The sequence below is a fragment of the Astyanax mexicanus genome, chromosome 15, assembly GCF_023375975.1.
Source record: "Astyanax mexicanus isolate ESR-SI-001 chromosome 15, AstMex3_surface, whole genome shotgun sequence".
In the NCBI taxonomy this organism is placed as follows: Eukaryota; Metazoa; Chordata; class Actinopteri; order Characiformes; family Acestrorhamphidae; genus Astyanax; species Astyanax mexicanus.
This window is the reverse complement of record NC_064422.1, coordinates 35,539,301-35,557,823: the sequence shown is the minus strand read 5'-3', so window position 1 is coordinate 35,557,823 and position 18,523 is coordinate 35,539,301. Positions and strand designations below refer to the sequence as shown.

Below are 18,523 nucleotides of genomic sequence, written 5' to 3'. Positions count from 1 at the left end.
ACATATTTTATCCTGAGCGTTTATTTTTATTTATTTATTTTATTTATATTTTTTTCTATCTTCGCTCCAGTATTTTCAGTTGCAAATTATTCTGTGCATCCCTAGTACACCTACTGGGAACAAAAAAAAAATAGGAGGGCTAAAATAGGCCTCTATGCAAGCAGACTAAAAACAGACATGCTTAAATAGTTAAAGAGATGTTACTTTTAAAACACAACACAAACGTTTATGACAGTAGCTAATAAATGAGATGTCTTACCTTGGTAACTTGCTTGCCCACCCAGGATCTTCCAGAATTCCTTAGCTGCATGGCTGTGGGTGTTGCATCCCTCCTCTATGGTCTGCACATACGAGGCTCTACAGCCCAGGTCATGCTTGGTCTGTATGAAGGTTGCCAGCTCTGCAGCCTGTAGTAAAAATATGACAGTGTTTAAAAACACCTTTAGGCTCGCCAAGAACAAATAACCAGAGATAAGAGGAGAGCGGAGATTCCAAGCAGTAACTGAAACCATGTTCATCATCACAATATAAAAGCTCTGGAGTTGATTTATGTGACTTTGAATGTTATACTTTGATTTAAAGTATAACACATCCGTCAAGCATGGTGGAGGCTGCCAATGAAACCGATTCAGTGTTTTTACTAATGTTGTAACTTCTAATAGAGCAAACAGGATGATATTCTGAAGAGCCAAACACTCTGCTTTAATTCAGTCAAAATAAACTGCACACTGCAACTCAAGAATTTCAAAATGTGAAATATGTATGCAAAAAAATGTAATTCCATTGTAAAAGTTCTGATGCAATATTTCTGATAATCTCTTCATACTTTTAAAAAGGTTATATATAAAAAAGGCACTGTTTAAATACTTATGGGGCCAAACATATGTAACACACCATATAATACAATAAAAAGACAACACTTATTTTTTTAGCATTTAAATTACTGTAAATGTAGGTCAAATTCATTTCTATACACAGTTCAATGACCTCTCTGGTGCTGAATGACAGACAGGTTCAGGCTGTGCGACAGATGTTCACTTCTCGATACGTTTCCTGTCTTTTACAACTGGCTTCTGGTTTCCGGCGTGTAATGTCAAAACAGCTCTGTGGTAAATTTTGCTGACTTCCTGCACGTGGAGGACGTGTCAAACACAAATATAAAGACAGGACATTTAAAAGATGCACAAAGTGATATTTAACGCGTGGGTGTAATTTAACCGTTTACTGGCATGCTGTTGACTAACAGCCTATACTGCTGTTTGTCACATCAATGCACTGCATTCTCTTATTTTTTATTTCCTTTTTTCTTTTTAAAACCATCAATCATGGGAATGTCATGTCTTTGCACATGCAACATTTTTTGGAATATTAGTGGTCAGTTTCTTTAATCCTTCAATCAATGTTGGCTCTGGTTTTAATTGTTTTATTTATTTATATATATATTTTTTTTTATCTGATCTTGCTATTACAAATAGTGCATGTCTAATAGCTTATTTATCATAAAATTCTGACATATTTTAAGTCTCTTTTTTATTTCACCTCTCTTTTCTCTCCAATTTAGCTATGTTGATTACCCCACCCACTCAGCTACACTTCCACTATCATTAATGATGCCACAACACCAGGAGGGTGAAGACTAGCACATGCCCCCTTCGATACATGTGAAGCGAGCCATTGGCGCTTTTCGAACTGCTGCTGATGCAGCATTACTGAGTAGCATCGCAGCACGTTCCAAGGAAAGCACAGCGACACGGTTCTGATACATCAGCTCACAGACGCTTTGTGCTGATCACCATCACCTGGGAGTGATGTGGGGAGAGAGCACCATCTACCCACTTAAAGAGAGCAAAGACAATTGTGCTCTCTCAGACTCCGGCTGCAGATGGTAAGCAGCATGCCCAAGATTCGAACCAGCGATACACAGATCTTAAGTGGCAGCGCCTCATTTGAAGCCTCACTCTTTCTCTTTTTGACATAATTACAATATGACAGATGTTCTCTGTCTCTAAGTATCATGATAAACAAACCAATATAAAGAAGCAGAAAACAATTACTTTAGCTTTCTCGATAACGTTCGCAAACTCTCCAACCCAGATGAAGCAGTGGTGCGGGGTGACCAGAAGGAAGCAATCTCCACTGTTCAGGGAGGACGATCTGGGCTCGACTAGTCTGGTCTGAACATGCCGTCGACCTAATGGATAAAACATGCAAACAAAAACCATTTTAGTCCTTTTTGACTTTTCATTTCATCTTTCAACTACAGGAACTAATCTTCCACTACCATAAATTAATTTACATTAACATCATTGATGATAAACTTTTCCTAATAGACAAAATTCAAAAAACCTTTGAATCTTTTATAAATCTACTCTAAAATAATTTCATGATGACCAAAAATGTTAGAATGAGGTTGATGTACAGTACTGTGCAAAAGTTTTAGGCACCTAAGCAAATTAAACCAATTCATTTATCTTAGCAATATGAGTGTTTTCACCTGAAAAAAGCACCACGTATGATTTAAAAAGATGCAAATAAACATAAACACTGTAAAATTAACATAAATTTCTCATTTTAAGTGAGTAGGTTTAGTTCCACATTTCTCCTGGATGCCCTCAGCCAGTATGTGCATGCTCAGTTCCATCAGCTGCTCACCTGATTTGACATCAGTAAGAATTGATTTACCAAACCACGTGTTGATGTGATGAGAACTAAAAATCACTACTAAAATTGGATAAGGAGAGATTATGAGATGTTTTAAGGAAAACAGTGAAGTTAAAGCTCTGCTTTTTGTAAAATTGCTATTTGTATTTATTGTAATGGTAGTGTTTTACAGAGCTAATAAACACTTCACAGATAAGAAGCTTTTTTTTTTTTTTTACTTAAAATTCCCACAGGTGCCTAAACACATGCACAATACTGTATGTGTCTACAATATGTTTAGTTTTGTGAACATTATTTAATGGTAAAATGAATGAAATAGGATAGGCTGGTACTTTGAGTCACTGACCTTTGACCTGCATGAGCATGGTGCTTTTGTAGGGCATTGCACTGCTGTGGGAGCTCTGCTCTGTGATGTTGACGCTGCGCAGACTGACACTGCTGAAATTCTCCTTACTCGCCAAGCCTGCCAGAGCCACTGCTGAGAATCCACTGTTCTTACTCACTGAGAGAGAGAGAGAGAGAGAGAGAGAGAGAGATTACTACTTGTACAGTGATGATGGCCTTCAAGACAGTTCACGGATTATACAACAAAGTACTCTTACTAGGTCTAAGGTGCTTTCACACAAACTTGGTCTGACCAAAAGACATTGTCTTAATCTGAATCACCTGAACCATAGTTGGGTTCATGTTCAGTGTAAAGAAATTTTTTAAGTGGTTTAGATGTTTAGACCAATTACAGGAAGCTATAAAGACACATTTATTAATAGAAGAAAAAAAAAAACAGAGTTGGGACAAAATCTGACTCCCCTACACATTCACACACAACACACATCAGTAACTGCAGTTTCAGTCAAAAATGTAAACATTATACTTTTTAATAAACAAAAATAAAAGAATAATAATAATCTGTTATATAATAACTTATTCTGTTGTGCGAGTCGTATTTTTGCAAGGAAGCCAAAATGACAACATACTGCAAATCAAGCAATGTGAAGTGTATGGAGATGATGACAGGAGGTAGGAAATGTCTTTAGTGAGCTCAAAAACTGCAATATGTAACAAACATATACATCTTAATTCGGACCCTGTTTAAAAATGTATTAGTGCTCAAAACCATGCAGAAGCCCTATCCAAACGAGATTAGATTCTCAGGAGGATGACTGTGAAAAATATTTCATACTTTTACTCAGTGATAAAACTCTTGCATCCGAAACACAACTGAAAAAACAGGAGGACTAATGAATTTTTTGGTTTTCTTGATCTCATGACGACATCACGTCCAGTAGCTCCTTCATTTCCACTCGCTGTTGTGTTTATGCGGGTTTCCATGGAAACGCACGCCCAAAGTGTAATTACGGTACGTAGCAGTCAACAAAGAGATATTTTATTAAACCTGAGGTGATAAACCAGATGTGGATCCAGACAGTTCAAAGAAAAACAGTAGGTAATTAAGCCTTTCATTTTTTTTAAAACACATACATGGTCATTCAGGACGGGAATAAAATCTCAGAGGACCCCACAAAAAAGAGAACATTACACCAGGACCCCCTGAGAAACTAATCCAATCCGGTAGGGCTTTAGAAAACATGACAAAAAAACACTAGAAACGCCCTTACTCTTTCACCACAACTGCCAAGGCACTACAAAATATTAGTGGAATAACTTCTATGTTTTAATGCTGTAACTAATATTTATAAATCCCATCAAAAGGAGCCTCTATCAAAATGCTCTCTATTCTACTTTCCACATAAACATCTGCATGAGTCTGCTTCCAGCCCCTCTTCAGTCACTCACTCTTCTCCTGCTTGATCCTCTTGCTCTCCAGCATGCCAATGTTCAGCCTCTGCTCTGTGTATTCATGCCTGATGTCTTCTCTTGAGGCCAGAAGCTTCAGAGGGTTTCTGGAAGACTGCACGTTCCGGGCTGGACGCACTGCCCGCTTGTGCTGCACCATCTCTGAAGTCAGCCTGGAGAACAAGTAAAAGGTCAAAGGTCAGGATATTCAAGAATTCAGCATCTACAGTACCAGTCAAAGGTTTTGACACAGCTTCTGCATTGTAGAGTCATACTAAAGTCATCCAAACTATTAAAAAAAACATATGAAATGATTTAGTAAACCAAAAAAACAAGTTTAATATTATATAACCAGAATGTGTTTTATATTTTAGATTCTTTAAAGCAATCTTGGCTGTATTGTCTCAGTCAGCTTTATGAAGTAGAGTCACCTGGAATTCAGTTAACAGCTGTGCTGAACCCATCAAGAGTTAATTAATTGAATTTCTTGCCTCTTAATGCGTCAGTTGTAAAGTTGTGAAGAGGTAGAGTTGGTATACAGTGAATAGCCCTATTTGAGTAAAGTTAAAAATCCATATTATGGCAAGAATTACTCTACTCTACTCTACTAAGTAAATAAATAAATAAAAAATTAAGGTCTGGACCAACAGAAACACTGCAAGTTATTTTTTTTATATTATATTGTTCTGCTGTTCAATGTAGGTTCAGCTCTATACTAACCATACAGAGATTTTTCGTACTTGTTCAGCCAGTCCTAATGAGTCAATAAATACTAATAAATTAGTTCTGAGCCTTCACAACTGGAGGGGTATCCAAGCTGCCATTTTTTTTAAAGTTTGTTGCATTGTTGCTTGGCTTGCTGCAGAAAAAAATATGTTTGCTCTTTTATTTAAATATAAATAAATATATATTGCTCTTTTATATTAAATATAAAAAAATAAATATATACACAAAAATAGCAAGTGAGTGGAATAAAATACTATATATATATATATATATATATATATATATATATATATATATATATATATATAAGCCTGGTCTTACTTTGGCATCTGTGTTCCAAAAATGGCATCAAAATCATCGCTGATTTCCACTTTGCCGGTGACGTTGGCCAGCTCCTCTGTGTGCCTGTAGAACTTATCAAAGCACTCATCATCCAGGGTCATGACCTCCTTCACAGTCTTCTCTGTGACTGTTAGTGTGGTCTCTGGAAAACCCTCCACTAAATTATCAAGAGAGACAAACAAGAGATTAAATGAATAAATGAAATAACACTAACATGCTTTTACCTTTATAAACGTATAGAAGATTTTACAGCTGATGTAATGTACTTTACCTTGCTTGTTCAGTCGGCCCAGGAAGGACTCCAGCTTGTCCAGCTTCCTGTCAGACTCCACTTTCATATCCTGTCTGACTTCGATCTCTACAGGAATATTAAAAACAACAAAATATTATGATTAAATCAATGGGCACAAAATATAATTTAACATAATATGTATATATCTATAACAATTATACACTTACTTACAGTATTAGTGTATAATTATACACAACACATTCTGTATTGTCACATTGTACAGCATGAGGCACCAACAACTATTAATGACAAACAGCCACAAAGTTAACTGAAACTGATATAAAAGATAAAACACACTATTTAAACACACACACACACACACACTATGCACTAAGAGTGGATGATCTACGCCTAAAATAAGATCCCTTTTAGGTATTTTTGTGATATTTATATTTTTGACAAAACACTAAAATACATTTATAACTTAGAAATATATTTCAAATGTATATATATATATATATATATATATATATATATATATATATATATATATATATATATATATATATATTTTAAATGTAAAAAATGTATCAAAGCTATAAAAAACATGTACAATAACAGTATATAATAATAATAATAATAATAATAATAATAATAATAATAATAATAATAATAATAATACAAAATAGACTGCTTTTAATAAAAATACAGTCCTCAACACTAAATGTATTTTTTTTCAGGTATTTTTGTTATATTGATAGTTTTGGTTTCAAAACACTAAAATATATTTTATAACTTAAGAGTATACTTAAAATCTATGATTTTTTTTATGTAAAAAATTAACAGTTTCAAATTAAATCTGCCAACTTTTGTTTATCTACCACATCTACCACAATAATACAAGGTGCAATTGCTCAGTATATGCATATATGCAGCAAATATAATTACATAATTACATATTTATACATAATTATACACAAAAAAATCTTAAGGCTTCACAGTAAATAGCAAATCAAATGTAAAATAGACTGTTTTTAATCAGAATACAGTAATTATCACTAAATGATTTTTTTTTCATTATTTTAACCATGATAATGTTTTTGTACGAATGATCGGATATGTCACACCCTACTACACATACTAAGGACAGTACAACAACATACTACATCACAAAATAATATTAATCAGCTTTGTGTGAACCTTCAGTGTCCTTCGTTTCTTTTTAAAAGAAAAATAAAGAATACATCTCAAAACCTTTAAAGCATCAAGTGTATTTGTATTTGTGAACAACATCCTTCTCAGCATAAAGCAGAGCAGGATGCCTGTGTAGACCCTTACCTTCCTGGGGTTTACTGATGGTATTCTTGTTTTTGGAGGATGTAGGGGTCAGGGGGGGATTTGTGAGTGCTGTGGGGGCTGCCAGACCTGAAACACACAATCAGCCCAAAACATCAAATCATGTATCTGTTCACTTAAACCACTAATATATAAGCCTTACATTACAGTGAAGTGAAGTGCGCTCGTACAGTATAATGCCTTGCTTAATTTTGGCACTAATATACTTCACACTGTACACTGTATATAAAACTGGATGATATCTATGGCTGAACCTAATATAGATTAGATACAGATTTATTACATTTTGGTAGATGTGCTATTAATAAGATATTGGTTTGATCAATATAAAAGCCATTAAAAAAACGTCAGAAATGAATTCATGTGATGCACCCTATAATTAACCTCAGTCAGTGACAGACACTGTAATATATTATTGTATATCAAAAATGTTTTTAAACATTATATTAATGTTCTTGAAATATTTTCTATTGCAATATATATTGAGACTGAGATTGATTTAAATACTGTCTAGTCCTAACAACGAGTATTTAGAAATATCTTAAGTATCTTAAGTATATGGCTGGATCTGTTCAGATAGTAAAGCCATATATACTTAAAACATAATCATGCTGCTTTTGTGAACAGTCATATCATTATAAATTTAAAGGATCCACTTCCATTGTTGATCAAACATAGGCCTATCATGAGAATTTTGTTAACAATAGATGTCATCAAATGTCATCATATCAGTGGTTTAATATGTTAATAAACTAATTGTAAAATGAGTTATGGGTCCGGGACAATATATACCTTCCAAAGAAATATGACATGCCTTCCACAAGTGCCCACACCATAATACTACCTCCACCATGCTTAACAGATGAGCTGGTATGCTTTGGAAACTTCCCTTCTGCATGATCTTCTCTTCCTATACAAACTGATCTCAGCCTAGTCAGGTTCTAGTCAGGCTTTTTAGATGTGTTTTGGCACTAACACTAATCAGACTTCCTGTTTTTGAGGTTTACCGGTGGTAAAACTTACTTACTTGTGGTAAAACCTGTGTATTCACTCCGAGGAAGTATTTTTTTCTTGATTGCTGACTTTGACAGGCACACATCTACCTCCTACATAATGTTCTTGATCTTGTTAAAGATAACTGACCTTTTTTCACCATCCGGCCAGCCACAGTGAACTGGGTGGAGTCATTGGCAGCTCCGTAACCTTTGGACTTCCAGGCATCCTCTCGGGCTGTGATGAGCTGCTTGCGCTCGTGGATGGACATCTCCATCCGCTCCATGTGGTGACTCTCCACCACCTCATTTCCAATCCTCTGCATGACCGAGAAAAAGAGAGACAAAGATAAAGACAAATCAAATGAAAGAGTTTTAATGACAATCAAATATAGCTTACATTGATTGATTCCTCAAATGTATTTTTAAGTAGGATTTCAATTTCATCTCTATAAGACTCTATAAACATACTCATAGCACATTTTGAAGCATTCATAAGGCATTAAAAACATGGCTATACATATTTATCAAAATTTAAAATTAATTATAGCCATGTTTATTATGCATCATGAACTGTGATTATAATGCATTAATAGCTGTGTTTATAACTCCGTACCAGCTTGCTGACTGCATTATGACTAAAAAAGCTTCCAACTTATAAACACACCCTCAATAATCCTATAAATATATTTTAACCACTCAATTATAATGTATTATAACAGGTCTTTGTGCGCTCCAAGTAAAGTGCCAGACTTTGATTGTGGGAACTAGGTTACTAGCAATATATATATATATATATATATATATATATATATATATATACACTATATATATACACTATTTTAACATATATATTATAACACAGCTTATAATGTATTATGATCACAAGTCATAATGCTTAATAAACATGGCTATAATGGGTTATGCATTTTTATAAATATTTATAGCCATGTTTATAATGCCTTATAATATGTTATGAATGTGGTTATAGAGTCTAATAGAGATGAACTCATAGTTTGAATTCATGAAGTCAACAGTTATAATTAAATTATTAAACCAAAGTTTTCCTTGGTGATCTCAAACATCATTTTTTTCAAATGAAAGGGATGCAACACACTCACATGTAGCAGAAAAAAATAAAATGATTTTAAAAAGGAACATCAGGACACACACATATAAACAACAACATATAACTGAGCCCATGGCAGACCTCTGAAGTTCAAAGAAGTGCATAAAACTGTGTTTTACTGCAGTAGATGATGTGTGCATTTGTGTGTGTGCTGTCTGCTAGGGAATGATATGGGGCACCTTGCGTCTCCACGGGTGAAGATCATCCACCTGCACAGGCAGGGGTTTGGCCTTTGGGGTATGGGAGGGTAGGGGTTGGGGAAGGGAAAAGATGGGGTGAGGAAAGAATGGAAAGAGAAGATGAAAGATGAAAGGCAAAAGGAAAGCAAAGGGAATGCAACACCAGGACACTTTATTTAAACTCCACAGAATGTCATTACTGACAGCATTATTGTTGTCTATTTGCCTTTCATTTTATTTTGCCATGGTATGCACTTAACATATTTACAAAAGTTGCATATATTTTTGGGAATATATATATATATATATATATATATATATATATATATATATATATATATATATAGTCTGTGTATATTTTATTAACTTAATAAAAAGACTGGTTTTTCATGGTGGAAAGTTAAGTAAAGTGCCCCAAAATAGTGGAATACATAGACATGCCAAAAGTCATGGTATGAAGTATGAAAATGAATCATCAAGTATTACCTATGGGGACTGTTTGGGAATGCGTACATCTGTATAAGTTGTAATGAGTTATCTTGTAATTGAGGTGGAATTCTGGCCAAAGTGCTTTGAATGGCAAGGTGATGGGTGAGACATTTTATTTTTCAAAGTTGTGTGGTCATTTAGCATACACAGTGTAACCTGTGTACTGGGAATACCTCATAGAAGACATTACCACTCACAGTAGACAGCAAAAGTAGTAATGATTGTGACTGGCAGTGTCTGGCTATAACTGTCCATATGAACAAACAAGCAACTCTGGCAAAATCAATCATTAAATGCACATTTAATGCAGAAGTCTCTACATTTATATCCAACAGGGAGGTCTGCAGCGTTCTTTAGCTTCTATGGGTCGTGCCAAAAGTCATGGGACACAATATTAGCTTCAGTGTCATGACTTGTGGTGTGTCAATATTTATGTATTAAAAGTATAGAGTTCTGAGGACTACATGACAGCTACATGACTACATAATTGGAGACAAAGGAGACGATCAGGCAATGTTTTAGGTTTATAATAGCCATGCAATTAAAGCACTAAGGCTCAATCCCATTACACCACGTAGCCCTACTCCTCTCTTTTGTGTGTGCACTTCTAGGGGTAGAGGTGTCATAATTCTTGTTAGGCTGGAGGGATAGAGGGAAGTGTTAGGGATATATGACCCTTTTAACTGAGATTTTTCAATGGCACAATCAGAACAGAGGGGCTATGAGTACTCAAGTTTGAGTACTCAAAACAACAGTAATCGGCCCTTTAATCAGGCATTTAAATGGCTTTTTAAAAGGTGAATAAGAGTGATTTTTTTGGGATTAAAAACGTGAATTCACCTGTAACTAGAAATATCTGTGCAAAACTGTGCTGGACTGAGGTGCACAGCTTTTGACAAGTGCGTTTACAAGCACGTGGCCAACCATGTGAATGGAGGCCATGCGGTTACATTGCATTTACCCCTGCCCCTCAGGCTCCCCCTCCCGCTTCTCAGGCAGCAGCAGCCTGTCACACACACAGACACAGAGACAGCACTGTGTATCTACTTCTTTTGTCAAGAATCAAAACATTGCAACATGATGTGTTTGATTGAATTGCCTTAAGTGACATTGCACGTCCTGCAATGTCACTATTGCGCATGCACACATCACAATGACAATGCTTAAATGATATATTGTGCAGCCCTATAGTACTAAGTACTATAGTTTAAAGTGTAGTATTAATATTTTATAAGAGAACATGTATTAAGGTATTAAGATCTCATTTCAGTTCTCCATCACAGAGAAATTAAGAAATTGACAATAATAATGAACAATAATAACTATTGCTGCAACACATGCCCCCCTTTCTAAAGACACATGATGTCCAAATGTTAACTAGTTAACCAGCAGCTAGGTTGCTGAACTTTATTACTCTACTGCTATATCTATATCTGTAATAGATCTTATGGGGAGGATTTCACCCCTTCCCCTTATAATGGGATTAGGCCTAAAGACCTTTTTTTTTTTTTTAGATAAGTGTGAGAAGACCGTGCACCAAACTTTGTTAAAATGTAATCAAGGCACAAGAGTCAACACCGAACAATGCATAAACTAAGCCTCTAACGAAAATTAGTAGTAAAGAAAAAGAATATTAGTTTCAGAAGTAGGTTTGAGTGAAAGCAGGGAAATGGGGTGTGTATTATAGTGCATATAAACAGTACATAGCCTATCCATCTATCACACATACTGCTGGCACACAGTGAAGACAGTCAGGTAACCCTGACTCTCCAATAGATAGATGGCACAAATGTTATTTAATACAAGTCACAAAAAAAAGACACTACACATAAAGGACCTCCATGAAGCTGGATGAGGGTGATGGTAGTTAATTAAGGGGTTTAATGAGTGTGTCTTTAGTTTGCCCAGTTGAGTTTAACTCTGATCACTCTCTCTCACCTGGGGAGGGGGCTCAATTTGATCCAGTGGTTCAGAGGCACAGGAAAAAGTGGAGGAAAAGACAGGTTCCTACAGACGGGCAGGAACATGTGGAGGAAGCAAGACAAACAACACGATGTAAAGAGAGATGTAAGAGAAAGGATGGAGAATGGAGTGATCAGGGACAGCAGCAGACAGATGATGGTTGTTGATCTTATAACAAAAATATGCATTCATAAGGGAAGAGCAGAAGAAGGCAAACATATGGATGGATTCCAAGACCCAGACTTTGACCCAGATCACCTATAAATGCTTGCAATTAGGGCCCAGCTGATATATTGGCTGGTATCTTAACAAACAGGAACTTTTTAGGGAAATCCAAGACAATCTGTTCAATTCTAAGAATGATTATTTTTTGCTAGTCTTAGTACAGGCAACTAAATTTAGCATCACTACTTATACTTATGATACAGCATGAAATGCTTAGCTATTCAGTTTAAACAAAACATCTCTACATGGTAAAAGGAACAGCAGAAATTTCTCTAATGTGTCGTTTAATTCACATATCTCTACAAAAGTCCATTTATGATTAGAATAGCACTGTTAAGGTAGATTTATGTCTAAAATTGCACTGTAATTCTGGATTTAAATAGCACTACTGAGGAAAATGCATGACTAATTGCACTACATAAGTAAATATACAAATGAAAATAGCATTACAAATGTAAATTTATGATTGAAATTGCACTGTTGAGGTTGGTTGAGATACAGATTTTTTTACTTTATTGATCCCGAAGGACATTTAGGCATCCAGCAGCAACAACACAATACAGAAAATACACTCAGATAAAATAAAGAATAATAGAGATATACAAAGGGTATATAACATTTTTACGATAACAGTGCAGTAGATGCTCCTAACTGCCAGTAAACAATGAACAGAGCAAAAGTGCAAGATGCAAATGACAGCTTTCATCTAGCTAGAGCTAGCTAGCTAAATAGGTGACCAAAACTGAACTACTGAGTTCAGGCTATGGCACTGCTGAGGTAAATTTTATGGGTATTTTACTTTGGTTGTCTGTTGAGATATTAACAATGTGTTCAATAAATAATTTTAAATATTGCCATTTAATTCATTTGGGGTATTTCATTTATTTGATAGTGAAAAAGTGTCATATTTAATAAAAAAAAAAAAAAAAAAAGTTTCATTTTGTCCAATTTCCAACCAAAGACTTTTCATTTTCATTTTTGTGCATTACTATTAAACACTACAGCAGAAACTGTTGGAGTCGTTTTTTTAGTTTATTTCATAATTTTATATGATTTGACATGATTTATTATCAGATACTTCAGCAAACTCAAAACTGGTGTTTTTTTTTTTATTGGGTAGGGCAGCTTTAACCAACACATCCAATCCCATTACATTGATTGGACTCCAACCTTTTTAAATATCAGCCAGGCTCTAATATCCAATATCACATATACACACCAAGCCTAAGCACTATATAACATAACATAACATAACATACCACACCAATAAATTATTAATTAGGACATTTTGCACAAAACTAATCAAAATCCCCCTTGGTTGCAAAGTCAAACAAGGAGACATTCATTCTTAACCATGAAAGCACAACAGGACATACTGTAAACTACTTCCTTATTGGTCACATAAACAGGCATTTCGAACACAGTTTTTTCACATAGCAAAGTGTGAGGAGCTAGCTATTCCTCCACCACTAGCACAGGGTCACCACTACAGCAGGGTAAGAACACCAGCACTGCACACCATCACCATGAGTGAGCTCAAACACAAACACATACACCACATTATCTCCACCACCCACAACACGCCTCACAGCTCACAGCCATGAGCCAACAGTCTTACCCAGAGCTGATCAGACACCGCAAAGTCATCTATCATCCCATTGCCCTAGAAAAGGGGGTTCAAATCAACAAGGAACAAAAACACCTACACTAAAATGAATTACATAGCAAATTATATAAAAGCATTTTCTTCAGTTATTTTACTTTTTATTTTTGGCAATTATATGCTTAAAAAAACACTAGTTTTCTACCCTTTATTTATTTATTTATTTGTTTGTTTGTTAAACCACAAAAAATATATAAAATAAAAGTTTATAATGCTGCATAAAAACAATATGACTAAACTGTGGCAGAATAGTGCAGAATATCCTCCAACAAGAGCCTAACAACAAACTATATTATGACTGAGAAAACAGGCACCCCCAAAATAGAAAGACCAAACATGTATAAAAACAAAATGTAAAAAATAGAACATTAATAATACAATTATTTACCAATTACCAAACTGTCTAAAACCAAAAGAGCCCATGGGGATATTTGTGTGACAGAACTTTTAAAGTTCCGTACAATACTTTGTCTTTCACTTACTAACTCATGAAGTCCCTAAGTGATCTATACTGTTTAAATGTGTGATCATATGAGCTTATTTATAAAATGTATTTATAGAGTGCTGGGCTAGTGCAGGAGATAATACGGGCTCTTTTTAACATTAAGTGTAAGTGTATTTCTTGCTTATACTGTTCTGTTCCAACCATTTTTCCCCAAAATGAAAATGTATGAATTATACTTTGTGTTCCATATAACTTGTACTGACAATTCTAGAACAAAATGTTCTAATCAAATTGTGGTTTAGTAATTTATCTTACACCAGGTTTTTAAAGGTAAAATGTTTAATCATGTGCCCTCTTTCACAATTTATATAAAAAAACAGATGAATGAGCTGCTCAATTTATTTAATAATTAGCTTTTTATCGATATTTAGAACTGGGTCTGGGCTCTTTTGGGTTAAGAATAAATTCAAACAAAGTTTGATTACACTCCCCAACAAGCAAAGAATGTCAGAATGTCCAATCCGGGAAACAAAAGGCAGAATATTAAATTATTGACCCCAAAATTGCTTGGCAAAATTTATTTGATCAATCAACACAATACAATAAAACATGCAGAAACCAGTAAACAGAAGTTTGAAGTTTGGTTATGCAGATGCACACAGTAAACAATCAATAAACTCTACAGCAAGTTACTGTTTTAGTATTACAGGTAAGCAACAAAAAAAAAAAAAAAAAGAAAAAAAAAAAAGGATACAAAACCTGCTGGTTAAAAATGACTAAACTGATTAAATGACTTGTGTGGAGTGCTCTTGTACAATGTAAAGTTCTGGAAACAAATATAAAACTATCTATAGACTATCTATTTATATTTTCAATTAAATATATAACTACAGTTTATAAATATATTAATAAATCCATTATATATCTATTATATATGTATAAGATCAAAAGAGTATCACAACAAGCATATATAATCAGCGTTGTATTGCATTTTAACCAATAATTTAAAGGCCAATTAAAGTTTTTGTTTGTATATTATGACTACAAATATAAATTTAGATACTTTTACTACTATTTGTATTTATTTTTTTATATTCTCAATTAATCTAAGCAAAAGACAGCAAAACTGGCTACTTTGGCTACTCTATTTTACCAGACACTGGAACATGCAGAAAGACAGAATCAAGCAAGAAGAAGAAGAAAAAAAAAAAAAAAAAAAAAGGACAACAACGAACAGACATGCCCTCTCCTAGTTTGGATATTTTACTAAAGCATTTAACAGAATAAAAAACTAGCACCGTTTTTGCTCTGTTTTCTTCAAAAAAAAAAAAAAAAATTGTAAAAAAAAAAAACACATGTAGCTATAGTTAATATGTTAAGAATAAAGCCAATAAAGGGTTAAAAATCAAGGTTCATGAGTTACCTTCTTCTTGAAGGTCTGCTCCACCTCCCAGAGCTGAGCGTGTCTCTCAGAAATGGCCACCTGCACAACGTCCTGCTTCTTATTGATCCTGTTCCTCCAGTCCTCCTCACCGCTCTTCCTCAGCAGAGCCAGCCTGGTGATGAAGACATGGAGACTCACTCATGAGACCAACTTAAACCTCTAAAACTCTTACTTATAGTAGGATGCTGGCTAAACATCAAACAGCAATTGTGGGTTGTGAGTGTGATGACTCACAGCTAAAATGCACTGGTGGATCAATAATGTGAAACGGATAGATAGTGGCCTTGGTTATTTTTTGACCAGAATAATAATTTATGTTTGAGACATTACTGGAATATCTTGGATGGGATTGCACCTTATGATCAATTTATATACGGCTATTCCATGACTTTTGGCATGGCAATGTATTAAAGTACATTCTAATATTTTACTTCATTTATATGCACACACACATTACATTACATTACATTAGCCTAGCTGATTTCTGCACCATCTCTAAATTGCGTGAGTCATCAATCAATTTAAAGCCCTGTGTGTGTTTACGTCATTCTCTCTATGGTGGCAGCAGATAACCTCTGACTGGCCATGTGTTACATAACACTTTGATCACGGACCAGAAAGCAGATGCCCCTCCGTCACTGCAAAATTGAGTTTTAAAATTGCAAGTCATTTTTTTTTCATACATACAGCTCTGGAAAAAAACAAGAGACCACTTCAGTTTCTGAATCAGTTTCTCAGATTTTGCTATTTATAGGTATATGTTTAAGTAAAATGAGCTCAGAAATCAATATTCGGTGGAATAACTATCACAATTTTCATGCTTCTTGGCATGTTCTCCTCCACCAGTCTTACACACTGCTTTTGGATAACTTTATGCCACTCCTGGTGCAAAAAACCAAGCAGTTCAGTTTGGTTTGATGGCTTGTGATCATCCATGTTCCTCTTGATTATATTCCAGATGTTTTCAATTTGGTAAAATCAAAGAAACTCATTATTTTGAAGTGGTCTCTTATTCTTTTTTAAGGGGAGTACACTGAACGGTTATACATGGTTTTAAAAACAAGCAATTTTCTGGCATCATATAAAAAAATAAACATTTAATTGTGGTCACAATCTCAACTTTTGCAGTTTTTCACTTTGACATTTGGCAGATATTTATATTAAAAATCATGAGACTGTGTCAAACAACAGACCAATATAAACACTTAAAAATGACTTATAAAAAATATTTTTATGCTGACTTACACTCAAATTAAAAATCTCAAATTTGATTTCTGTGCCATTCACAGTTTTTGAAGACAGCAAGTACATTTACATGCACATCCTAATCCAATTGTGAATATATTTTGGCACTTATCTAATTACTGAGGTAACCATGTAAACAGCATGCTCCAGTTTTCTAGGATTAAATTGCCAGATTTGAGCTCAGTAATCAGATCTTAGTGCATGTATAATCTTAACTGAAGTATTCTGGGATTTCTCAGTGTTTAAAAGTGCGAAAACAAAAATAAGTGAGCAGTATTTAACACAGCACCCTCAGGATTTAAAACACTAACAGAAAGTGATGCTGAAACTGAATGATTTAAGTGAAGTTAAGGTTTACATGATGTTTAAATCACACCTCATTCTGTGAGTGTATTGGCTGATTGCAAAGTCTAATTATTTCTTGACTCCCCGTTATCTGTTTACTCACGTGAATGTAAATGTGTTGATCAGATAACTGACCAGCTCTGTTGTTCTGCAGAAATCTGATTAACGAAGTGCATGTACACACACTCTGTAATGACCTTTAATGATGAGTAAAGATAAAAATTATATAAGAATGCATTAATGTATAGTTATTTTTACTATTTGTTTCAGTTTTTTTCTAATCTTTTCTTTATTTTGCAGACAAACTGGACATCTTTTTAGTCATTACCCATAACTCCACAGACTTACACATAAAAAAACTACCTACACTTTTTTTGCACACATTCAGAACTAATGTGACTCACTGTCTCTCTCTCTCTCTCTCTCTCTCTCTCTCTCTCCCTCTCTCTCCTTCTCTCTCATACACTTGTCTTCACTCTGACACGCTGCCTGAGACTACAATGTCCTGGAAGCTTTGACATCCTGTAAACAGTGCAGTAATCATTCTGACACTGATTAACAATTGTGCAGCAGAGACAGCGCCTTATATAGAAGTGCTACAAGGGACCTGCTTTCTGTTACATCTTATTTGGTTTACTTTTTAATACTTCAATTAATTCAGGGTAAATCAACGATTTGCAGTCAATTTATATTATTTTTATTATCATTAGTTAGGTAGCAGTAGTAGTTCTACAGTAGTATTAGTGCAGTAATAATCACTGTAACGAAAGTTAAAGCAGTAAAAAATACCATTCATAGTAGTTGTAGCAATAACTTTCAATGGAGTATAAATAACATTAATTAACATCCATAATAGTTTTTGCAGCAGTATTGCTAACAGTGGGCCAAGACTTTATTATACAGCTCAGGAAAAAATACAAAATAAGAGACCACTTAAAAAGTATGAGTTTCTTTGATTTTACCAAATTGAAAACCTCTGGAATATAATCAAGAGGAAGATGGATGATCACAAGCCATCAAACCAAACTGAACTGCTTAAATTTTTGTACCTGGAGTAGCATAAAGTTATCCAAAAGCGGTGTGTAAGACTGGTGGAGGAGAACATGCCAAGATGCATGAAAACTGTGATTAAAAACCAGGGTTATTTCACCAAATATTGATTTCTGAATTCTTAAAAGTTTAAGAATATAAACTTGTTTTCTTTGCATTATTTGAGGTCTGAAAGCTCTGGATTTTTTTTTTTCAGCTATTTCTCATTTTCTGCAAATAAATGCTCTAAATGACAATATTTTTA

General features: G+C 34.5%; 1 protein-coding gene and 1 long non-coding RNA gene across 13 annotated transcripts in view; one reads left to right on the top strand and one right to left on the bottom strand.

The window, feature by feature from the left end:
* The window catches only part of LOC125781294 (uncharacterized), a 488,206-nt gene that overhangs the window by 340,432 nt on the left and 129,251 nt on the right, over positions 1-18,523 (top strand). The gene's annotated exons all lie outside the window — the stretch shown is intronic.
* svila (supervillin a) overlaps positions 1-18,523 on the bottom strand; it is an 89,899-nt gene that overhangs the window by 17,217 nt on the left and 54,159 nt on the right. For 4 of the 8 annotated variants that reach the window (XM_049464951.1, XM_049464953.1, XM_049464952.1 and 1 more), the window contains 13 exons: positions 15,619-15,751; positions 13,706-13,750; positions 11,839-11,907; positions 9,412-9,462; positions 8,255-8,423; positions 7,094-7,180; positions 6,956-6,973; positions 5,795-5,881; positions 5,503-5,680; positions 4,456-4,628; positions 3,008-3,163; positions 2,055-2,191; positions 260-407 (listed from right to left, as the gene is read on the bottom strand). In XM_049464951.1, coding sequence (XP_049320908.1) covers positions 260-407; positions 2,055-2,191; positions 3,008-3,163; positions 4,456-4,628; positions 5,503-5,680; positions 5,795-5,881; positions 6,956-6,973; positions 7,094-7,180; positions 8,255-8,423; positions 9,412-9,462; positions 11,839-11,907; positions 13,706-13,750; positions 15,619-15,751 — 1,451 coding nt within the window. The remainder of the gene's footprint in view (positions 1-259; positions 408-2,054; positions 2,192-3,007; positions 3,164-4,455; positions 4,629-5,502; positions 5,681-5,794; positions 5,882-6,955; positions 6,974-7,093; positions 7,181-8,254; positions 8,424-9,411; positions 9,463-11,838; positions 11,908-13,705; positions 13,751-15,618; positions 15,752-18,523) is intronic. The other 4 variants (XM_022670370.2, XM_022670371.2, XM_007259655.3 and 1 more) reach the window with 2 other exon arrangements.